Here is a 25,669-nt window from a genome sequence, read left to right on the forward strand (position 1 = left end):
TGTGGGTTCTCACTATTTGATACCCCCTCAGTGGCACTCCACTCCAGTACTTTTGCCTGGAAAATCCCATCGATGGAGGAGCCTGGTGGGCTACAGTCCATGGGGTCGCTAAGAGTTGGACACGCCTGAGCAATTTCACTCTCACTTTTCACTTTCATGCATTGGAGGAGGAAATGGCAACCCACTCCAGTGTTCTTGCCTGGAGAATCCCAGGGACGGGGGAGCCTGGTGGGCTGCTGTCTATGGGGTTGCACAGAGTCAGACGTGACTGAAGTGACTTAGCAGAGGGTTAGTTCTCTGGTAGTCTAGGGTCTTGGAGTCAGTGCCCCCACTCCAAAGGCTCAGGGCTTGATCTCTGGTCAGGAACAAAGATTCCACAAATGGTTTGTTATGGCATTAAGTGAGATTAAAACAAATATCAAAAAATGAGAAACAAAAGATTATCCCCAGACAAATGGCAGTTAAAAAATCAGGAAAATAATAATTAAAATAATGGAATATAAATGTATACATATACACCCATGAGCAAAGTCAAAACAGTCCAACAAAAATAAAGTACATAGATTGAACCGGCGAACAAAGGAAATAAAAAATTATACTTACCAGTTAAGAACAAAACAAATTAAAGCACAAACTGGAAAACAAAACTAAAGCAAGGTACCAAGTGGGGAATAAAGCCTTAAAAACAAAACTAACAAATATGTTGAGAGGAAAAGAGAGAAATAAAAAATAGATATGCAAAGTTAAATCAGGGTAGATGAAGATTTATATACATTAAAGATTAACTGCAAGGGGAAAAGAACAGTAGGAAAGGCAAACAAAGGAATAAACATAGAAAAAATATAATAGGTTTTAAAAAATTAAAATTATAAAAAAGAGAAAACAAAAAAACAGAAGAAGAAAGGAAAAAAGGGAAACTGCACAGAACTGCAAAAGCCCAGTGTAGAGCAGAGGTTTATAACAACAATAACAAGTGTGACTGAATATACACATATACATATACACACATAAGCAAAATCAAAACAGTCCAATGAAAATAAAGTATAGTAGATTGACCTGGTGAACATAGGAAACCAAAAGTTACATCTACCAGAACAAAACTAACTAAAGTACAAACTGGAAAACAAAACTAAAGCAAGGCCAACTGGGGAATAAAGCAATGAAAATAAAACTAACAAATATGTTGAGTGGAAAGGAGAGAAAGGAAAGAGGAAGAAGAGATGCAGAATTAAATAGAGGTAGATAAAGAAGATTTATATATGTTTAAGATTAACTGAGAGGGGAAAAGAAGAGTAGGAAAAGCAAACGAATAAATATAGACAAAACAATAATAGGTTTAAAAAATTAAAATTAAAAGAAGAGGAAAAAAAAAGAAAAAGGAAAACTCCACAGAACTGCAGAAGCCCAATGCAGAGGCAGAGGTTTATAACAATAAAAAAAATGTGACTGAAAGAAAAGCAAAAGCTTAATTGGATTTCATAGTGCCAATAAAATCAACAACTACAACAGAGGGGAATAAAAACAAAATTCCGAAAGATTCTACAGAACAAGTCAAAACATAAGAATAATAAATGTTTTTCTTGAATCACTGCTGTCAGAGTCCTTTCCCTCGCTGGGAGTCACAGTCTACCTCACCTCCCTAGGATACCCTCCAACACTGTGCTGATCTCTGGACTTGTGGGGCAGCTCAGATTCCAGTCTGGTCCTACTCCTGTGTGTTCTTGCCTCCAAGGTCCACAGCTATCAGAACTAGTGAGTGAGTTTTCTTTTGTGGCAGCTCTCAATGACTTTTTATGTATTCCATAAACACAGAGTCTTCCTAGTTGATTGTGTGGATTTAATCTGCAGCTTATACAGTTGATGGGAGGGATTTGGGTCTTTTTCCTTAGCCACACTGCCCCTGGGTTTCAATTGTGGTTTTATTTCCACCTCTACATGTGGGTTGTCCACTCCTGAGGTGGCCCTGGAGGACTTGGGTTTGGCCCTGGGAGGGCCAGGTGTGGAGGAGGTGCAGCTGCTTGGGTTGCAGGGGTTCTGGCAGCACCAGGTACTCAGGGGGGGTTGGCAGCTAGGGCAGCAGGAAATATAGTGCTCTAGAAGGGTATGGCGACCAGTATTGGCCAATATGCTCCAGTATTCTTGCCTGTAGAACCTTCCTCTCTGACAGAGAAGCCTGGCAGGCCACAAAGAGTCGCAAAGGGTCGCAAACAGTCGACACGACAGAAGCGACCCTGCACGCATAGATGCAAGACACTTTTTGCCTGTGGCAGCTCTGCCCCAGTGAGGATTGAGCATGAAGGTGGCACAGCTGCTTGACTTGCAGGGGCCTTGGCAGCACCAAGTGTGCCGGGACACGGACTGCCTCCGCGGCAGGAGTCATGGCCCTATCGAAGTCTTTATTCAAGCCTTTTGTAGCTGGCGATCAGAAGGCCTCTTTGGCCAGTCTTTCTCCATAGCTCTGCTCCTTCAGGCACTTAGAGGGTTCCCTTGTCTAGGGTCCTTCTCTGTTGTTCAGTGTGTCAGGAACATAGAGGGCACCCCTGATTGGGGTCCTACTCTGCAGATCCGCGCATCAGGCACTTAAAGGGGCACCCTGGGTTGGGTCCTACTCTGTAGTTCAGTGCCTGGGTAGTTTGATGGGCCAGCCTCTCTGTTGTTCAGCTGCCATTACTGGCCTGTCAGGGGAGAGAGGCTATGGTGATGGCTCCACCCCCTACACGTGACTGAGCAGTATCGTCTTGCTTCCGTGGCTGCCTGGCTTTCCTCCACAGGCATTTCCCTCCACAGTCTCCTCCCTCATATCCCCTCAGTCTGTCTCTCCACAGTCAACAGCAGCCCTGGCCCTGGGATTGTGCCACAATCCCTAAACTCCAGCTCCCAGTCGCTGTCCATTCCACGTTCCTGCCCGGCATAGGTATGGCTGCAGCAAGGACTGTCTGATTCTAATTCAGTTTGCACTGCCATAGATCAGCTGTTTCACTCTCAGCCTTAAATGTTTCTCCTCTGACTCAGACAATTGCCCCGATGTGGGGATCAGACCCCTGCTTCAGTTCCCCCACCCACCGAGGGCTGGTCCAATTCTACTGTGTGTGTGTGTGTGTGTGTGTGTGTGTGTGTGTGTGTGTGTGTGTGTACATGCTCAGTCATGTCTGACTCTTTGTGACCCCAAGGAAATTAGCCACCAGGCTCCTCTGTCCGTGGAATTCTCCAGGCAAGAATACTGGAGTGGGTTACCATTTCTTCTTCCACCAGTCCTCCTAATACTGTTTTTCCCCCAGTTCCTTTGTCCTACCGAGTTTTGCATGGTTCTGTATATTCTTTTCTGCTGGTTAGGTCCTCCTGTCTGCTCTCAGCTGGTGTTCTGCACGCGCTTCTGTGTCTGAAAGTGTATTCCTGATGTATTCCACGTCCACTGACTCCTCCGCCATCTTCAAGAGTCTCTCTTGCCCGACATCCTCGCCATCAGACATTTCAATAGTTACCAGTTTGATGAACATGAGATTTTTGTCTTATTTTAATTTGCATTTTTCTTATTACTAAGCTTGAGCATTTTGTATAATTGTCAATAGCTATCTCTTCTGTGAATCATCTGTTTATATCTTTTGTCTGCTTTTCTGTCATGTTGGATTTTTTCCCTTAATGGTGCGTATGAATTATTTGTTTGATGCTAACATTTGAAACAAACTTTAACATTTAGATTTTAGTACTCATTTTCTGGGCTGTATACTTAACCCTCTGTCTTTTCATGGTTATTTCCTAAATGTTGCTTACTTAAATCCTGAAGATTTTTTTCAAAATGGTTTTGTATATTTTTGCCCAGTTAGAGTTGTGGAACTCTCAGGCTATTGAATTTAAAATTGTGTTGAAAGGATGCAGAATGTATAGAAAATACACTAATTTTAATGGTTTTAATCCCCAAAGCAAAGTATGTTTATGATATCAAATCATTTTCTACATCACAACTTGATGATTACCACAGTCTTTTAAATTTATTTTCAGGTAATATAGAGAATATGAAGGAAATCCATGCACTTTTATCAAGAGCCACATTTTATAATCTGAGTTCTTCTCCACTAAACCGAGTCACTGAGCTGGCTGGGATCAACTACTGTAGCTTTAATCTCTTCTGGAAAATAAATGTGACTGACCAGATGTTCTCCAGAATCTACCTATTGCTAAAACTTACTTTTTCTCTTAGAAGTTCATTTTTAAAAGCCTATAAGCCTTAGAAAAGTGAAATAATTTCTTAAGGAAATTAGATATATAGATAGCAGCAAATGTAATGAAAATAAACACCCTCTGTGGAAAATAGAATATATTTTATACTGGTGAGTTCACTTCACTTCACTTCAGTCGCTCAGTTGTGTCCGACTCTTTGCAACCCCATGAATCGCAGCACGCCAGGCCTCCCTATCCATCACCAACTCCCGGAGTTAACTCAGACTCACATCCATTGAGTCAGTGATGCCATCCAGCCATCTCATCCTCTGTTGTCCCCTTCTCCTCCTGCCCCCAATCCCTCCCAGCATCAAAGTCTTTTCCAGTGAGTCAACTCTTCGCATCAGGTGGCCAAAGTACTGGAGTTTCAGCTTTAGCATCATTCCTTCCAAAGAAATCCCAGGGTTGATCTCCTTCAGAATGGACTGGTTGGATCTCCTTGCAGTCCAAGGGACTCTCAAGAGTCTTCTCCAACACCACAGTTCAAACGCATCAATTCTTCAGTGCTCAGCCTTCTTCACAGTCCAACTCACACATCCATACATGACCACAGGAAAAACCATAGCCTTGACTAGACGGACCTTAGTCGGCAAAGTAATGTCTCTGCTTTTGAATATACTATCTAGGTTGGTCATAACTTTTCTTCCAAGGAGTAAGCGTCTTTTAATTTCATGGCTGCAGTCACCATACACAGTGATTTTGGAGCCCCCCAAAATAAAGTCAGCCACTGTTTCCACTGTTTCCCCATCTATTTCCCATGAAGTGATGGGACCGGGTGCCATAATCTTCATTTTCTGAATGTTGAGCTTTAGGCCAACTTTTTCACTCTCCTCTTTCACTTTCATCAAGAGGCTTTTTAGTTCCTCTTCACTTTCTGCCATAAGGGTGGTGTCATCTGCATATCTGAGGTTATTGATATTTCTCCTGGCAATCTTGATTCCAGCTTCTGTTTCTTACAGTCCAGCGTTTCTCATGATGTTCTCTGCATAGAAGTTAAATAAGCAGGGTGACAATATACAGCCTTGACGTACTCCTTTTCCTATTTGGAACCATTCTGTTTTTCCATGTCCAGTTCTAACTGTTGCTTCCTGACCTGCATACAGATTTCTCAAGAGGCAGGTCAGGTGGTCTGGTACTCCCATCTCTTTCAGAATTTTCCACAGTTTATTGTGATCCACAGTCAAAGGCTTTGGCATAGTCAATAAAGCAGAAATAGATGTTTTTCTGGAACTCTCTTGCTTTTTCCATGATCCAGCGGATGTTGGCAATTTGATCTCTGGTTCCTCTGCCTTTTCTAAAACCAGCTTGAACATCTGTAAGTTCACGGTTCACGTATTGCTGAAGCCTGGCTTGGAGAATTTTGAGGATTACTTTACTAGCGTGTGAGATGAGTGCAATTGTGAGGTAGTTTGAGCATTCTTTTGCATTGCCTTTCTTTGGGATTGGAATGAAAACTGACCTTTTCCAGTCCTGTGGCCACTGCTGAGTTTTGCAAACTTGCTGGCATATTGAGTGCAGCACTTTCACAGCATCATCTTTCAGGATTTGAAACAACAAAACTGGAATTTGGAAAAATTTGGAAAAAATTTGGAAAACTGGTGAGTTGGGACTGTTTAAAAAGCTAAGCAACCTTTGAGCCTAGTTCTGAAGATCAAGAAGAGGCACTCTATGTATACAGACCAGTCACCAAAAATTGGGAGCCATGAATGCGCCAGCTGTAGGGTATGTTTTCAATACTGCTTTGACTCCCACTCAGGACTAAGGAAGCTGAGACATGGCCTTGGTCCTGTACTCTGTGTCTGAGACATTTGACACCAGCCAGAGCAAATTACCATGTGATGTTATAGGTTCAACCATTTTTTCATGAGCCCCCCTCCCAAAGAAAAAGGATAACTAGGAAAAGTTGGAAGTGTGTCCGTTGCTTCAGGATTCTCCCGTGCTTGGGTGAATGAGTCTTTGAACATGCATGGTTCAGTTAAGCTCTGTGCCCCTGCTCCTAGAACATGCCTTTCAAAGGGGAAAGTTGACTTCATTTGCCTTTAATCTAGGGGAGATCATTTTTGTCCTAGTTGCAGAGTTTCTGTTTCTCTCAGGGTATGGGATGCTCTCAGACAGACTAATTGCATGCCTTCCTTCACAGTGACTGTGACTTCAACACCATCCTCTGAATGCAAGTCTTCTCTGCCCTTTTGGAGTGCCAGGCTAATGATATTTGCCAGTACTGGTGCCACTGGTGATGTGGGGGTTCCAAAGCCCTTATTAAGACCAGTAACGAGTTCTCTTTTTTACAACTAACTTGTTCTTCATTCTTTTCACCATCACTTTGTAAAACTGAAGGGAGTTGCTGAGGAGAGGAAGGAGGTACTTTTAAAAGATCTTGCAGAAATTATACTCATGAAGTTCCAATTGTGGAATGAATAACATTGTTAATATGTATTCTAGAGGACCAACATCATTTTTGGAAAACAACCAGTTAAATATTAGATATCTTTGCTAATTCCATAAAGTTATCTAACGTTATCAGAGTAGCAATATGTCTGTAATGACACAACTAACCCTTAAACAAGGGCAGCTGGCAGCAGGTGATAAGGAGCGTGTGTGCTGCAACATGCTTAGCACATGTGAGAGTTGTGCTCCCAGTGACTACAGTCCTTTAGTTGCTGAAGCCCAGATTCACCCTTTACTCTTCAAAGGAGATCCTTGGATATTTTTGGATCCTTTTTGCATGGATTTTCTTGGGTCCTTAATGATTTGTGGGATGGGTTAGAGCCAACAAGTTACATTAGACCAGTTCTACAAGCTCAGGGACAACTAAGAAATAGGGAAGTAAGGGGTACTGGTATGCAGAGAGCAGGCAAAGAGAAGGGCAATACAAGAAAAGAAGCTGGCTGACTTCAAGAGAAGTCTCACTGCTGCTGGTACAAGCAGTCTTTTCATCTCATCAAGGCAGACAGGTAGAGTTCCAGAAAACACTGTGGCTTGACTTTTAGCAAGTATTTATTATTAGATTCCTTGTTCCCCTAGAGCTTGCTTGACTTATTTTTTATTTTTATTAAGTATTGTAATTTCTGGAAAAGATTTACCTTGTGAGAAGGTACTTTGCAGAATATAGATTGTAGTTTATATCTTAAACTTTCCGGATTTCAGCTGATTTAGAAAAGTGTCATTTTTTTCTAGCACACCTTATTCGAGGTTTTTTAAACTGTGGGTTGAAAATCATTAACAGGTTGCCAAATCAGTTTTGTGTCATTTTTAAATGAAATAGAATGGAATAAAGTATGTCAGTGTCTGTCTGACCCCCCGGATGCCCTGTCTCTCTAAGTATTCCAGCAGGGGTTTGTAGAGCACTGTGGTTCAAAGTGTCTAAGTTTAGATCAGGGTTTTCATCCTATCTGCCTCTCATGATTGTGTGACCTTGAAAAAGTTACTCAACCCCTCTAAGCCTCATTTTCGTCCCTATTAAAGTAAAGAGAAGGGTGCTATATCCTAGGGTTGCTGTGAGGAGGAAATGGTATTATTCATACTAACTGCTTAGTTTGGTGCCTGGCACATGGACATTTATAGTGTGGGTGTCTATAGCACCTTCATTTATAATTACTAACACTTGGAAGCAACTAAGATGTCCTCCAATACATGAGTAGATGCATAACTGTGGTATGTACATCCAGACAATGAAATAGTCTTCAGCAATAAAAAGAAATGAGCTATTAATTGTGAAAAAACTTAATAGCTCATTTCTTTTTATTTAGTAATGTTTGTTACTAAGTGAAAGAAGCTAATTTTAAAAGCTAAATACTGTGTTATTCTAACAACAAGGCATTCTGGAGAAGACAAAACTATGGCAAAATAAAAAGATCAGTGATTGCCAGTGATTAGGCAGCAGGGAAGGATGAGCAGGCAGAGCACAGAGGATTTTCAGGGCAGTGGAAAAAAATAACCCTTTAAGGATGCCATTGTTGTTGTTGTATTACAGGTAGTATATACAAGATGAAATTGAATATAATATGAGGTTTTATTAATATTTAGTTCCAATTTACATTACATTCAATTTCCAATTTACATTATTAAAGTTTGTATAACGTGCAACCATTCATCATTCATCTAACAACTCTTACTAATAGGAAATCCTTTCTGAGCTTCACCACCAAGGGCAGTAGTTCTCCATTCTATTGGACCCACACTCCCTTCGCTAGCCTGAATTTAAATTCCTAGGTAATAGCACTCACCCAGAAGCATAATTTCAAAAAAGCAATATAGTGCCACAACTGTAATAAAAAAGAAATAAGATGAAAGACATTTCTCATAAAATATGCATTTAATGTGTAACATGTACATGAGAGCACTAGGGAATGTACTGTGTTGACAGGTGCTGTGTTTGCTTACATGGAGACTCACTGTGAGTGGGGCAGTTGCAAATTCAGATGCTGCTGCTGCTGCTAAGTCGCTTCAGTCGTGTCCGACTCTGTGCGACCCCATAGACGGAAGCCCACCAGGCTCCACCGCCCCTGGGATTCTCCAGGCAGGAACACTGGAGTGGGTTGCCGTTTCCTTCTCCAATGCATGAAAGTGAAAAGTGAAAGTGAAGTCGCTCAGTCGTGCCCTGACTCTTAGTGACCCCATGGACTGCAGCCTACCAAGCTCCTTCGTCCATGGGATTTTCCAGGCAAGAGTACTGGAGTGGATGCATTCTTAAATGCCACTGGTAGAGTTGCCATCCTTGACATGGCTTTCTGAAATTGTAAAGTTCTGAACAAAATAAAGTATAGTCTTCCTTTGATTTATGTATGTAGCTTCATTCCTGAATAATTGAGAATATAGTAACAGCCATGTAAGAATTCCTGTGCCTGAATGTAAAATGGAGTTAGGTTCCAGGCCTGGATAATTACAAATGCAGGTCTGGCAGGACATTTGGGTGTCATGCACATTGTAAGATGTATGGCATCCCTAGCCAATGCTCACTAAAAGTCAGCAGTGCTCAGAAAGTCAATCTTTCTGACTCTGAGGATGTCATACATTTCCAAAGTCCCTATCTGGTCCAAGCCCTCTTCTTAGAGGTGAGGGTACTGAATGTAGGATGTGGCTTCAGGCTATGGTGAGCATCCTCCAAGATGAATTTATCTCTCAGCTAAAGCAGCTATTCAAGTCCTGAGAAAGGGGTGGAAATGGACTTCCCTGGTGGTCCAGTGGTTAAGAATACACCTGCCAATGCAGGGAACACAGGTTCAATCCCTGGTCCAGGAAGATCCCATGTGCCACAGAGCAACTAAGGGCGTGTGCTACAGCTCCTGAGCCGAAGCTCTGGAGAGTGAGCACCTCGGCTGCTAAGCCTGCGAGCTGCAACTGCTGGAACCTGTGCGCCTGGAGCCCGTGCTCCACAAAAAGTGAAGCCACTGCAATGAGAAACCTGTGCACCACAGCTAGAGAGCAGCCTCTGCTCTCTGCAGCTAGAGAAAGCCCGAGTGCAGCAAGGAAGACCCAACACAGCCATAAGTAAATAAATAAATACCTTTTAATGGAGTGGAAAGATGCTAGTATGCCTTCTAAGAAGAAATTAGGGGTGGAGTCAGTGGTGACTCAGACGGTGAAGAAAACTGCCTGCAGTGTAGGAGACCCAGGAGCAATTCTTGGGTCAGGAAGATATCCTGGATAAAGGAATAGTAACCCACTCCACTATTCTTGCCTGGAGAATCCAAGGGACAGAGGAGCTGGTGGGTTACAGTCCATGACTGGGGGTGGAGGGGGGTTACAAAGAGTCGGACAGGACTGAGCGACTAACACTTTATACTTTCACTTTCAGGGAGAAATTTGTTTCTTTGTTCTGATTCAGATTTCCCCTTGTTCCCTACAAAAATCATTTAAATAATGAGAAGGAGAGCCAAGGGGCATTGTCCACAAAAGCAAACAACCAAGCATGGGTCTTCCCTGAAGGACTCTGTCTGCACTCTGATCCTGGCTCCCAGCCAGCTGTGGAAAGTTTGCCTTTCTCTGTTGCATCCGATTTTTCCCCCCAATTTTTATTTTTATTTATTTATTTTTAATTAATTATTTATTTTACTCTACAATATTGTATTGGTTTTGCCATACATTGACTTGAATCTGCCATGAGTGTACATATCCTGAACCCCCCTCCCACCTTCCTCCCCATCCCATCCCTCTGGGTCATCCCAGTGCACCAGCCCCAAGCACCCTGGACTGGCGATTCATTTCACATATGATATACGTGTTTCAATGCCATTCTCCCATATCATCCTGCCCTCACCCTCTCTGTTGCATCTTAACTGATGTGATGCCAAGTTTATTCCTCGGTTTACAGTGAGCTTTGTTTATTTTGAGACCCTTTCTATGTTGTAGAAAAGAGCAGAATGTACCGAAAAGGGCCTATGGAATTGTATTTCTATTTCTGTGATTAAGACAGCAGAATGTGTACATTGTTGTTGGTGGTGTTGTTTAGGCCTTTGCACAAAGAAATGTTTGGTTACACATATCCCAAGAATATCCAGACTCCAGAGGTGGTCGATTTTAGTCTTCAGGTCACAGAAGGGAAAATCCTTATGGTTATAGATGTCATTTTGAAAAATGATGTGTGAGGGAACAGTCTCACCTTCCATATTTTTTTTCTTCTCTAGATTAGGATTAATAGATACATTTGTGAACCAGCTTAGAGAGTCAGAGATCATGTCCAACGCTGGCCTTGCACAGAACTTGAGTTCTTGGTATTGTTTTAATAGTTCACACCATCTTTTATCTTTTGTAGTGAAGTCTAATCTGTGACGATTCCATCTGCCTTCCTTGGGAAAAATTTTATTCCTCTAGGAGTTTTCCTGGCAAAATTCCTTTCAGAACACTGTGAAGCCAAGGAAAAACATATAACTCTTTATTAAGAACTGACATTCCTGCATAAGGAAAACAGGAAACATCCTATCCCTCAAAGTAAAAATATCCTGACAACCAAAATGCCCACATGAGTAATACTTTACTTAGCAGATGTTTATTGGGGAAAACCATCATGTTTGCTTTATAACAAGAAATACTTTTGTTTTGTTTTTAAACTTATCATTGGTAAAATATTTTTGTACTGTTGTACAATTCTATGAATTTCAACACAAGTGTAGATTTGTGTAGCCATTGCTATAATCTGGATATAGAATAATTCTGTCACTCCAATAGCTACTCCCTCTACTCCAGCTCTTGGCAGCACTTATCTGTTCACCATCCCTACAGTTTAGTCTTTTAAAGAATGTCATAAAAAGTACATTAGTATGTCTTTTGGTAGGTAACCTTTTGAAACAGACTTTTACCTTTTTTTTTTTTAGTTTTATATTTTTTAAATTTTAAAATCTTTAATTCTTACATGCGTTCCCAAACATGAACCCCCCTCCCACCTCCCTCCCCACAACATCTCTCTGGGTTATCCCCATGCACCAGCCCCAAGCATGCTGCACCCTGCGTCAGACATAGACTAGCGATTCAATTCTTACATGATAGTATATATGTTAGAATGCCATTCTCCCAAATCATCCCACCCTCTACCTCTCCCTCTGAGTCCAAAAGTCCGTTACACACATCTGTGTCTTTTTTCCTGTCTTGCATACAGGGTCGTCATTGCCATTTTCCTAAATTCCATATATATGTGTTAGTATACTGTATTGGTGTTTTTCTTTCTGGCTTACTTCACTCTGCATAATTGGCTCCAGTTTCATCCATCTCATCAGAACTGATTCAAATGAATTCTTTTTAACAGCTGAGTAATACTCCATTGTGTATATGTACCACAGCTGTCTTATCCATTCATCTGCTGATGGACATCTAGGTTGTTTCCATGTCCTGGCTATTATAAACAGTGCTGCGATGAACATTGGGGTACATGTGTCTCTTTCCATTCTGGTTTCCTCGGTGTGTATGCCCAGCAGTGGGATTGCTGGGTCATAAGGTAGTTCTATTTGCAATTTTTTAAGGAATCTCCACACTGTTCTCCATAGTGGCTATACTAGTTTGCATTCCCACCAACAGTGTAGGAGGGTTCCCTTTTCTCCACACCCTCTCCAGCATTTATTGCTTGCAGATTTTTGGATCGCAGCCACTCTGACTGGTGTGAAATGGTACCTCATTGTGGTTTTGATTTGCATTTCTCTGATAATGAGTGATGTTGAGCATCTTTTCATGTGTTTGTTAGCCATCTGTATGTCTTCTTTGGAGAAATGTCTATTTAGTTCTTTGGCCCATTTTTTGATTGGGTCGTTTATTTTTCTGGAATTGAGCTGCACAAGTTGCTTGTATATTTTTGAGATTAGTGTTTGTCAGTTGCTTCACTTGCTATTATTTTCTCCCATTCAGAAGGCTGCCTTTTCACCTTGCTTATATTTTCCTTTGTTGTGCAGAAGCTTTTAATTTTAATTAGATCCCATTTGTTTATTTTTGCTTTTATTTCCAGAATTCTGGGAGGTGGATCATAGAGGATCCTGCTGTGATTTATGTCTGAGAGTGTTTTGCCTATGTTCTCCTCTAGGAGTTTTATAGTTTCTGATCTTACATTTAGATCTTTAATCCATTTTGAGTTTATTTTTGTGTGTGGTGTTAGAAAGTGATCTAGTTTCGTTCTTTTACAAGTGGTTGACCAGTTTTCCCAGCACCACTTGTTAAAGAGATTGTCTTTTCTCCATTGTATATTCTTGCCTCCTTTGTCAAAGATAAGGTGTCCATATGTGTGTGGATTTATCTCTGGGCTTTCTATTTTGTTCCATTGATCTATATGTCTGTCTTTGTGCCAGTACCATACTGTCTTGATGACTGTGGCTTTGTAGTAGAGCCTGAAGTCAGGCAAGTTGATTCCTCCCGTTCCATTTTTCTTTCTCAAGATTGCTTTGGCCATTCGAGGTTTTTTGTATTTCCATACAAATCTTGAAATTATTTGTTCTAGTTCTGTGAAAAATGTTGCTGGTAGCTTGATAGGGATTGCATTGAATTTGTAAATTGCTTTGGGTAGTATACTCATTTTCACTATATTGATTCTTCCAATCCATGAACATGGTATATTTCTCCATCTATTAGTGTCCTCTTTGATTTCTTTCATCAGTGTTTTATAGTTTTCTATATATAGGTCTTTAGTTTCTTTAGGTAGATATATTCCTAAGTATTTTATTCTTTTCGTTGCAATGGTGAATGGAATTGTTTCCTTAATTTCTTTTTCTACTTTCTCATTATTCGTGTATAGGAATGCAAGGGATTTCTGTGTGTTGATTTTATATCCTGCAACTTTACTATATTCATTGATTAGCTCTAGTAATTTTCTGGTGGAGTCTTTAGGGTTTTCTATGTAGAGGATCATGTCATCTGCAAACAGTGAGAGTTTTACTTCTTCTTTTCCAATTTGGATTCCTTTTATTTCTTTTCCTGCTCTGATTGCTGTGGCCATAACTTCCAGAACTATGTTGAATAATAGCGGTGAAAGTGGACACCCTTGTCTTGTTCCTGACTTTCTTTTATTATGTTGAGGTATGTTCCTTCTATTCCTGCTTTCTGGAGAGTTTTTATCATAAATGGATGTTGAATTTTGTCAAAGGCCTTCTCTGCATCTATTGAGATAATCATATGGTTTTTATTTTTCAATTTGTTAATGTGGTGAATTACATTGATTGATTTGCGGATATTGAAGAATCCTTGCATCCCTGGGATAAAGCCCACTTGGTCATGGTGTATGATCTTTTTAATGTGTTGTTGGATTCTGATTGCCAGAATTTTGTTGAGGATTTTTGCATCTATATTCATCAGTGATATTGGCCTGTAATTTTCTTTTTTTGTGACATCTTTGTCAGGTTTTGGTATTAGGGTGATGGTGGCCTCATAGAATGAGTTTGGAAGTTTATCTTCCTCTGCAATTTTCTGGAAGAGTTTGAGGAGGATAGGTGTTAGCTCTTCTTGAAATTTTTGGTAGAATTCAGCTGTGAAGCCGTCTGGACCTGGGCTTTTGTTTGCTGGAAGATTTCTGATTACAGTTTCAATTTCCGTGCTTGTTATGGGTCTGTTAAGATTTTCTATTTCTTCCTGGTTCAGTTTTGGAAAATTGTACTTTTCTAAGAATTTGTCCATTTCTTCCACGTTGTCCATTTTATTGGCATACAACTGCTGATAGTAGTCTCTTATGATCCTTTGTATTTCTGTGTTGTCTGTTGTGATCTCTCCATTTTCATTTCTAATTTTATTGATTTGATTTTTCTCTCTTTGCTTCTTGATGAGTCTGGCTAATGGTTTGTCAATTTTATTTATCCTTTCAGAGAACCAGCTTTTGGCTTTGTTGATTTTTGCTATGGTCTCTTTTGTTTCTTTTGCATTTATTTCTGCCCTAATTTTTAAGATTTCTTTCCTTCTACTAACTCTGGGGTTCTCCAATTCTTCCTTTTCTAGTTGCTTTAGTTATAGAGTTAGGTTATTTATTTGACTTTTTTCTTGTTTCTTGAGGTATGCCTGTATTGCTATGAACTTTCCTCTTAGCACTGCTTTTATAGTGTCCCACAGGTTTTGGGTTGTTGTGTTTTCATTTTCATTCGTTTCTATGCATATTTTGATTTCTTTTTTTATTTCTTCTGTGATTTGTTGGTTATTCAGAAGTGTGTTGTTCAACCTCCATATGTTGGAATTTTTAATAGTTTTTTCTCCTGTAATTGAGATCTAATCTTAATGCATTATGGTCAGAAAAGATGCTTGGAATGATTTCGATTTTTTTGAATTTATCAAGTTTAGATTTATGGCCCAGGATGTGATCTATCCTGGAGAAGGTTCCATGAGCACTTGAAAAAAAGGTGAAATTCATTGTTTTGGGGTGAAATGTCCTATAGATATCAATTAGGTCTAACTGATCTAATGTATCATTTAAAGTTTGCGTTTCTTTGTTAATTTTCTGTTTAGTTGATCTGTCCATAGGTGTGAGTGGGGTATTAAAGTCTCCCACTATTATTGTGTTATTGTTGATTTCCCCTTTCATACTTGTTAGCATTTGTCTTACATGTATTGCGGTGCTCCTCTTATATATTGGGTGCATATATATTTATAATTGTTATATCTTCTTCTTGGATTGTTCCTTTGATCATTATGTAGTGGCCTTCTTTGTCTCTTTTCACAGCCTTTGTTTTAAAGTCTATTTTATCGGATATGAGTATTGCCACTCCTGCTTTCTTTTGGTCTCTATTTGCGTGGTATATCTTTTTCCAGCCCTTCACTTTCAGTCTGTATGTGTCCCTTGTTTTGAGGTGGGTCTCTTGTAAGCAGCATATAGAGGGGTCTTGTTTTTGTATCCATTCGGCCAGTCTTTGTCTTTTGGTTGGGGCATTCAACCCACTTACGTTTAAGGTAATTATTGATAAGTATGATCCCGTTACCATTTACTTTATTGTTTTGGGTTCGGGTTTATACACCCTTTTCGTGTTTCCTGTCTAGAGAATATCCTTTAGAATTTGTTGGAGAGCTGGTTTGGTGGTGCTGAATTCTCTCAGCTTTTCCTTGTCTGTAAAGCTTTTGATTTCTCCTTCGTATTTGAATGAGATCCTTGCTGGGTACAGTAATCTGGGCTGTAGGTTATTGTCTTTCATCACTTTAAGTATGTCTTGCCATTCCCTCCTGGCCTGAAGAGTTTCTATTGAAAGATCAGCTGTTATCCTTATGGGAATCCCCTTGTGTGTTATTTGTTGTTTTTCCCTTGCTGCTTTTAATATTTGTTCTTTGTGTTTGATCTTTGTTAATTTGATTAATAAGTGTCTTGGGGTGTTTCACCTTGGGTTTATCCTATTTGGAACTCTCTGTGTTTCTTGGACTTGGGTGATTATTTCCTTCCCCATTTTAGGGAAGTTTTCAACTATTATCTCCTCAAGGATTTTCTCATGATCTTTCTTTCTGTCTTCTTCTTCTGGGACTCCTATAATTCGAATGTTGGAGCGTTTCATATTGTCCTGGAGGTCTCTGAGATTGTCCTCATTTCTTTTAATTCGTTTTTCTTGTTTCCTCTCTGATTCATTTATTTCTACCATTCTATCTTCTATTTCACTAATCCTATCTTCTGCCTCCGTTATTCTGCTATTTGTTGCCTCCAGAGTGTTTGTGATCTCATTTATTGCGTTATTCAATATATTTTGACTCTTTTTTATTTCTTCTAGGTCCTTGTTAAACCTTTCTTGCATCTTCTCAATCCTTGTCTCTAGGCTATTTATCTGTGATTCCATTTTGATTTCAAGATTTTGGATCATTTTCACTATCAATATTCGGAATTCCTTCTCCGGTAGATTCCCTACTTCTTCCTCTTTTGTTTGGTTTGGTGGGCAACTCTCCTGTTCCTTTGCCTGCTGAGTATTCCTCTGTCTCTTCATCTTGGTTATATTGCTGCGTTTGGGGTGGCCTTTTTATATTCTGGTAATTTGTGGAGTTCTCTTTATTATGGAGCTTCCTCACTTTGGGTGGGGTTCTATCAGTGGCTTGTCAAGGTTTCCTGGTTAGGGAGGCTTGTGTTGGAGTTTTGGTGGGTGGAGCTGGGTTTCTTCTCTCTGGAGTGCAGTGGAGTGACCCGTAATGGGTTATGAGACAAGACGAAAAAGGAGACAAAGGAGGTGGGGAGGGAGCTCCGTCCCGGGAAGGGAAGCCCGTCCCGGGAAGGGAATTTTAAGAAGAGAGGTTTCCAAACACCAGGAAACACTCTCCCTGCCGAGTCTGTGGCGAGCTTTGGAAACACAGAGGGCAACATAACAGGAAGGAAAAATAGATAAATAATTAAAACCAAGAGATTACAAACCCACCAGTAACTCCCCCAGCGGAAAAGCAGCACAGACGCCTGCATCCGCCATTGGGAAGTGGGGGCAGGGCAGGGACGTGTGGGAGGCGCGGGCTGCAGAGCTTTGTAAGAATCGGGCAGGAATGCCCCACGCGCAACCAGAAGGATCTAACTTGGGCTAGCAAACCAGACTGTGGGATAGCTACCACGCGAAAAGCTCGAACATAAGACACCGCCAGGACTGAGTGCAGAACAAAGGATGGAACAGAAAAAGCCGGCTGCAGACCATCCCCCGCCGGGGACAGGCAGCCAGAGCTGTAAGGACTGGAAAGGGGCAATTGCAGACCCGGAGAGACTTTACTTACCTAACTGCAAGCAGGCTCCTTTGCTAAGACTTCTGGGGGTGCTGGACAGTCACAATCTGCCTCACGGGGTGTGCCAGTGGTCCACCCAGAAAGCTGAGTAGCAGCGGCAGAAAAGGTGACAAGCCGCGGCGATCATGCTTGCCAAACTCCTGAGCTGCTCGGACCTGGGAAGGGCACAAAGCGCAGTCCCAGCAGAATTTTTGCCTCTGAGGGCTGCCTGAGCGACGAACCTGAGCGGCTTGGACCAGGGAAGTGCATGCAGCCTAGGGCCGGCCCCAGACGGTTCCCGGCTGAGCATCGTAGAGCCGGAATGGTTTGTGCGCCGCGAGAAAGGACAGGTCAAGCGGGGCAGAGATACTGTGTGCACACGACAGTGCTATTTGTTTGCAGCATCCCCCCTCCCCACAGCGCGACTGAACCAGCTGACAGAAGAAAAAAAAAAAACCAGCAAACAGAAGAAGTTAAACAGAGGGAACCACCTTGGAAGTGATCCCACATGGCCCATAACACCAGAGAAGGGCCAGATATATTTTTACTATTTTTAAAATCATTCCTTTTTTTTTTTTGCTTTTTTTTTTCTTTTTTCTTACTTTTTTTAAATTGTTAAGTCTTCTATTTCTCCTCCAATTTTTATTTCTATAACCTATTATTACTATTTTTTTTTTAAAAAGACTTTTTTTCTTTTTTTTTTCTTTTTTTTTTCTTTTTTTTTTTCTTTTTTTTTTCTTTTTTTTTCTTTTTTTTTTTCTTTTTTTTTAAGGCAAACACCATATATAGTCCTTGGATGGTTGTTGGTGGTTTTGTTTGTTTGTTTGTTTTTAATAATTCTTTTTTTTTTCTTTCTTCCTTTTTCCTTCTGCTTTTCTTTAATATTGTATCTTTGAAAATCCAACCTCTACTCTAGATTTTTAATCTTTGCTCTTAAGCTTTTGTTGTCAATTTTGTACATTTAAAAACCCAAAAATCACTACCCAAGTTTACCTGAGAGTGAGATTACTGGCTTGACCACTCTCTCCTCCTCTGGACTCTCCTTTTTCTCCACCAGGCGGCCTCTGTCTCTTTTCTCCCCTATCTCTTCTCTATCCAACTCTGTGAATCTCTGTGTGTTCCAGACGGTGGAGAACACCTAAGGAACTGGTTACTGGCAGGATTTGTCTCTCTCCTTCTCATTCCTCTCTCTTATCCTCCTGGTCACCTCTGTCTACTTCCTCCCTCTCCTCTTCCCCGTATAACTCTGTAAATACCTCTGAGCAGTCCAGACTATAGAGCGCACTTAAGGAAGTGACTACTGGCTAGCTTGCTCTCTCCTCTTTTGATCTCACCGCATCTCATTCCAGTTACCTCTAACTACCCCCTCCATCTTCTCTTCTCCTTGTAACTCAGTGAACCTCTCTGAGTGTCCCTCAATGTGGAGAAACTTTTCATCTTTAACCTAGATGTTTTATCATCGGTGCTGTATAGATGGAGAAGTCTAGAGGCTACTGTAAAAATAAAACTGAAAACCAGAAGCAGGAAGCTTAAATCCAAAGCCTGAAAACATTAGAGAACTCTTGAATTCAGGGAACATTAAGCAATAGGAGCTCACCAAATGCCTTCATACCTACACCGAAACCAAGCTCCACCCAAGGGCCAACAAGTTCCAAAACAAGACATACCACGCAAATTCTCCAGCAACACAGGAACACTCCCCTGGGCTTCAATATACAGGCAGCTCAAAATTATCCCAAAACCTTTGAAACAGACTTTTAACTTAAAGCCTTTGAGATTCATCCAGTGTCTTATAAATATCAGAAGTTTGTCTCTATTTATGTATGCACAACTGCTTACTAATTTACTTGTTGAAGAACATTTGGATTGCTTTCAATTTTTGGCAATTATGAATAGAGTTTTAGTAAACATTTGCTTTTTTGTGAACATTAATATTGTATCTGTCTCTAGGATAGATCCTCAGGGGTAGGAATGCTGAGACAAAGTGTCTATACCATTTTGCATTTCCATCAGCAATGTATAAGAGTTCCTTCCAGTCCCTCTGCATCCTTGTCAGCACTTGGTATTCTCAGAATTTTTAATTTTAATTCTAATTTTAGAATAAAATTCTGATTTTAAATTTTAATTTAAATTACATTTTTAATCATGATTTTAATTTGCATTTTCCTAATGGCTCATGATGTTGAACATCTTTTCATGTGGACAGCCTGTATCCTCATAGAAGTGTCTATTTTTATATATTTTCCCATTAAAAATTTTTTTCACATTGTTATGGGAATTTTTTATTATCCTACAAGTTAAATATGAGATTTGCAAATAATATCTCCCAGTTTGCAACTTGTATTTTTATTTTCTAAACTGTTTCTTTTACAAAGCAAAAGTTTTAATTTTGATGTAGTACAGTTTATCATTTTTTTAATGGAATATGCTTTTTGTATCATGTCAAAGAACTCATTACTCAACCCTAGGTTGTAGGTTTTCTTCTGAAAGTTTTGTAGTTTTATATTTTACATTTAAAGCTATGATTCATTTTATGTTAACATTTGTATAAGGTTAAAATTTACTTTCTAACTATGGATTTCTAATTGCTTCAGCATCAATTGTTGAAAAGACTACCCTTTCTCCATTGAATTGTTTTTGTACCTTTGTCAAAACTCAATTGGCCATATTTGTGTGAGTCTATTTCTAGATTCTCTTTTCTGTTTCATTGATCTATGTGTTTACCTCTTTGCTAATACCATCCAGTCTTTATTACTATAACTTTATAGTCAAGTCTTAAAATTGGGTAATTCAAGTTTTCCAATTTTATTTTTCTTTTTCATAGTTGCCGTCTCTATTCTAGTTCCTTTGCATCTCCATATAAATCTTGCTATGACTTTGATTGGTATTATATGGAATCTATACATAAATTTGGGGATAATTAACATTTTTACTGTATTAAAACTTCCAAGTCATGAACATAGTATGTCTCTTTAGTTATTTAGATCTTTGATTTCTTTTATCAGAGTTTTACATGAAGATCCTATACAAATTTTGTTATACTTGTACCTAAGTGTTTTCTTTTGTAAAACTATTGTAAATGTTCCTCATTTCTAACTTTCTGTTTTAGTTGGAAATTTCTAGTCATGTTGGTTTACTATGGCTGGTGTAACAAACTGCCACAAACTTGGTAGCTTAAAACAACAAAACTTTACTTTCTGAAGTTCTGAGGTCAGAAGTCTATGATCAGTTTTGAGTAGAAATCAAAACTGTGTGGCAGGTCTGTGTTCACACATGAAGGAAATCAGTTTGGCTCTTCTAACTGCTGGTGGCTGCCAGCACTCCTTGGCTTATGGCTATATCACTGCAATCTACCTCTGTCTTCGTATTCCTTTCCTCTGTGTCAGATCCCCTCTGCCCCTCTTAGGAAGCCATGATCATCTCTCATCTCAAGATCCTTAATTTAATCACATGTGCAAAAACCTTCACCATGTAAGTTAGCTGTCACAGATTACAACAATTAAGACATAATATTTTTGAGGACATTTTCAGCTTACAACGTGAGAAGGAAATGGCAGCCCACTCCAGTATTCTTGCCTGGAAAATCTCACAGTTGGAGGAGCCTGGCAGGCTACAGTCCATGGGGTTGCAAAAAGTTGGACACAACTGAGCGACTTAACTTACTTACATTTACTACATTTATGTTAGTGTTTGGAAATCAAGATTGTGTGTGTGTGAGACAGAAAACAGAGACATAAAGAAACAGAGACACACAGAGGGATAGATTGTGTATGTTGACCTTTTATGCTGTAGCCTTAGTGCTAAACTCATATTAATTCTAGGAGTTTTGGGGTTGATTCTTTATATTTTCTATGTAAATAATTATGTCATCTGGGGATTTCCTTGGCAGTCCAGCAGTTAAGCCTCCACACTTTCAAAGCAGGGGGTCCAAATTCGACCCCTGGCTGGGGAACTAAGATCTCACATGCTGCGTGGCATGAGCAAAAAAGTAAAAAGTTAAAAAAAAATATGTCTTCTATAGATAAAGATATTTTTATTTATTTCTTTTTCCTGCCTTATTTCATTGAATCGAATTTCCAATGCAGTGTGAATAGGAATGGTGACAGTGGACATCCAGACTTGTTCCTAGTCTCAGAGGGAAAGCATTCAGTCATTCACCATCAAGTAGTCCTTCTTTGCAGAGAAGTTTTCAAAGTTTTTTGCTTTAAATCATGAATGGATGTTGAATCTTGTCATATGATTTTTCTGCATCAGTTAGTGTAATCATTTCCCCTTCTTTATGTTATTAATATGATGGGTTACATTCACTGATTTCCAAATATTGAACCAGCTTTGCATTACTGGGACAAACCTCATGGTGTACTATTTTTTATACATTGCTAGTTTTGATTTGGAACATTTTATTGAGGATTTTAAAGTCTGTGTTCATTAAAGATATTGGTCTGTAGTTGTATTTTCTTATACTGTCTTTGTCTGGTTTTGGTATCAGGGTAATCTGGCCTCATAAAGTAATTTGGGATGTGTTCCCTCTTCTTTTTTTCTGGAAGAGATTTGGTGTTTTTTCTCCTTTTTATGTTTCATGGAATTTGCCAGTGAAACCATCTGTTCCTGATGATACTCTTTTTCAGAAGATTTTAAACTACATATTTAATTTTTTTCATGGTTTTAAGACTACTCAGGTAACCTATGTTTTCAATTTCATTGATTTCTCATCTCTGTTATTTCCTCCGTTTTGCTCACTTTGAGCTTATTTTTCATTTCTTTTTTCCCCTAGTTTCTTAAGTTGGAAGCTCATATCAATAGAGCCTTTTCTTCTTTTCTAATATAAGCATTTATAAGGTATACATTTCCTTTTAAGCACTATTTTAACTACATTAACAAGTTTAATGTGTTGTATTTTTATTTTAATTAAAAGTATTTTCTAGTATTCCTTGAGACTTACTCTTTTGATCCCTTGATTTATTTATAAGGTGTTGTTTAATTTCCAAATGTTTTTAAATTTTCCTATTATCTTTTGATATCGATTTCTAGCTTAATTCCATTAGGACGTGAAGATACTTTTCATAATTTCGATTAAGTTTGTTAAGGTTTGTTTTATGATTCCTTATATGTTCTGTCTTGGTGAATGTTTGGTTGTGTGAATGAATATGTGTTTTCTCTGAAGGGAGTCATACCTCTGAACTGGCCCCATTTGTTTGCTTATTCACCTAAGAATCTTTCTGTAAAGTTGTCACTCACAGCCCATTGTTTTCTTTGTCCAGAGCATCCGGGATGTGAGAAGTGATACTGAGAGTGAGCATGAAGAGGAAGAAGAGGAGGAAGAGGAGAAGGAAGAAGCCACAGGAGGCAAAGAGACAGACCGTTTGAAGAACAGCCTTGGGGCCAACAGGCACCTCATCCCCAATGGTCAGCATGGCTGTTAGCTTGAAGCCCACGTAGCTCCCAGTGCACAGCACACCGTGAGGGCTGCTGGGAGCAGGACGTGCTCCCTCCTCCACTGTTGTGGCCTCAGGACCCAGAGGGACCACAGATTTTGCCCTTCCTTCTTGATCACCACCTTCCCCTCTCCTAAGATGTATTTAACAAAATGTTGTTTTTGTGTCAAAATGTTGACTATAAGCATACAAGTGGATTTTACTGGAGTTAGGACTCAGGCTTCAAAGATTTCTCCAGAGAACCTTTCTAGTTCTAATTGTGCCCATTCATGCATTTGAGACACTTGGAGCCAACTTGGTTGTGGGCCTTCCCCTTGCTACCTTGCCTGTGTTTATGATGATTTGAGAAGTGCTAAGGCAACCCACCTTTTCCAGGTGTGTTTGGCCACAGAAATAACTCACTTCCCAAAAGTGAGCTAGAGTTACCAAAGGAACAGTGGTGGCAGGACCAAACTAAGGGGCCAGGCTTCAGGGCTCACAAGCTCTCTTCTGCTGTGGAAAGTATTTAAGCCTTCCATGCTGTGTGCTGCGTCTCTCCAATGGGAAGACCCAGACGTGTCCTTTCCCCTCACAGGGATGGAGTAAGGATCAAATGAGATAATAATGGGCATGAGAGTGCATACTGTAGGCTGTGGTGTTCCTATTACTGGACCCTCTCTCCACCGTGACCTCAGCGTTGACCCTCTCTCCACCCTGACCCCAGCCCTGACCCTCTCTCCACCCTGACCCCAGCCCTGACCCTCTCTCCACCGTGACCCCAGCCCTGACCCTCTCTCCGCTGTGACCCCAGCCCTGACCCTCTCTCCACTGTGACCCCAGCCCTGACCCTCTCTCCACTGTGACCCCAGCCCTGACCCTGTCTCCACTGTGACCCCAGCCCTGACCCTCTCTCCACTCTGACCCCAGCCCTGACCCTCTCTCCACTCTGACCCCAGCCCTGACCCTCTCTCCACTCTGACCCCAGCCTTGGCCCTCCTTTCACTGTGATCCCAGCCCTGTTTGGGAGAGCAGCCTGGTGAAACTTGACACTGAATGGGCCTGAACAAAAGGCATAGTCTTGAAGAATTCCTTTTAAATGTGTCTGGAGACACCTAGAAATGCAAGTACCCAGAAAGCTGTTTCCACTTTATTTGGTCACTGTTTTTTATTTCCCCAAAGGTAATTCTCACGTCCCCCAGGTTCTCGTCCCTCAGACTCCATGGCCAAGAGAACGGAGTTTGGGCCCCACTCCTTGTGTTTTGCTGGTTTCTCGTTTCCTCTCTGAGAGGGATGTGTCCCTGTTGTGTTCTGAGCCACCCCCTCATCCAACAGAGCTGCCCAGCAGGCCATGGGGTCCATCAGGGCACTGGACCCAGGTCAGGCTGCTCCCCGAGTCACCAACACTCAAGAAGCCCAGCATCTGGGGTGCAGCATGCACCTGAGCTCCTGAGTGAAGGAAGTCTTGGAAACAGATGGTGATGCTGCACTATAAATCTCTGCAATCCAAGCCAACCAGAATGCAAAGCAGTAACGCAGAACAAGAGAAAGTCTGGAGAATGCCCCCGAGTCAGCGTCACCTCCTGGGCCACCTACCTCTTTGGAAGGATAGGTAGGGGCTGGTAGGTTAGTAGCCACCTCTCAGCCCCCACAGGGGTGCTTCTCCTAAGGCTCGCATGCAGGCACCTCAGGCATTCTCAGGTGGCTGACTGAAGAGAGGCAGAACCTTACAGGGGAAGAGCTGAGCAGAATATGCAACTTTTCTGCACCCAGTCTCTCATATTTTTTGGTCACATTTTGCATCTTCACCCTGTTTTGCTGAGGGTCCATATTACAAAGCCAAGTAAGTGGAAGCTGAGACCATGAGAACTAGTAAAGCCCACACAGGCTCCACCAATGGGGGCCACAGCCCCTGCAGCACAGATGACACTGTATATGGTAAAGGTGTTGGCAGTTTTTGTTTTTTTTTTTTCCGGTAAAAGTATTTTTTTTTTAACCTTCAGAATTCTTTCCCAACAAAATTTCTTTTTGAGGAATTGTTAGAACAACAGAAAAAATGTGTCGGGTTTCTCTGTATAATATCTGCTTTTATGAGTACAATAACACTATATGTATAACGTATATTATAAATCTCAAATGCCTCCAGTTACAGCTGTTCAAGCATAGCTGTTGAATTATTATTATTATTTTTTTTTTGGTGAAAGGTCACACTAAGATATTATTTTTATTTTCCAGTTAACAAAAACATTTTCCTTGATTTATTTTGGCCTCTGTACCAAATATCTTCTTGCTTGAAGTAAAAAAGTGTTTAGTTGTTGCATTATCCTCCAGTTCTTTTTTTTCTTATTTGAACATCAAAAGTAAAATTGATAAGCAAACTCCAGCTGCCTATGGAAAGCTGGAAGCACCAAACTACCTCTGAAGAGGTAGAGATTCATGTTTTGTAACACCTTTACGGCTTTTGTGGTTAATTTTAAGGCTGACCTCTCTTTTTACAGGAAACAAAAGCTCATGCTATACACCGAATGGCTCTATAAAAATGTAGTCCACCGTGCCACCAGTATTCTTGTAATGGTAATAATTTACAATAAAACAAAGACAGAGCCCTGTGTGTGTGGTGATTGAGTAGATTCAGCTTGGCTTCCTAGAGATTATTTCTGGTCTTATTGAGTGGTGGAAACAAAGACTTGCCAGTCTTCTAGAAACACCCTGCAGGGAATCAGGAGGAACAGTGAGGAGACCAGAGCCAAGTTAGGACCTGAGGGCCACTGGCCTTGGGATACAAACACCAGACAAGGAGCCATGCAGATCAGGCCTGACGAGGGTGAGCCTCTCAGCTGTGCACAGTGCAGACAGACGGCAACTTGTGGACTGGAGACTAGCCTGAGCCCTGTGACGCAATGCCCTGAGGAAGTGCTCAAGAGCGTGGCCCTAAA

At 40.6% G+C, this 25,669-nt stretch overlaps 1 protein-coding gene across 1 annotated transcript in view; it reads left to right on the plus strand.

Moving 5' to 3' along the window:
* Positions 1-25,342, plus strand: part of CERS3 (ceramide synthase 3) — a 140,163-nt gene extending 114,821 nt beyond the window's left edge. Inside the window, exon 10 of the mRNA XM_069559189.1 lies at positions 22,584-25,342. Within this exon, the coding sequence (XP_069415290.1) occupies positions 22,584-22,745 (162 nt within the window). The 3' untranslated portion in view covers positions 22,746-25,342. The remainder of the gene's footprint in view (positions 1-22,583) is intronic.
* Positions 25,343-25,669: the final 327 nt, after the last annotated feature.

This window comes from Ovis canadensis, chromosome 18 (assembly GCF_042477335.2).
Source record: "Ovis canadensis isolate MfBH-ARS-UI-01 breed Bighorn chromosome 18, ARS-UI_OviCan_v2, whole genome shotgun sequence".
Lineage (NCBI taxonomy): Eukaryota > Metazoa > Chordata > Mammalia > Artiodactyla > Bovidae > Ovis > Ovis canadensis.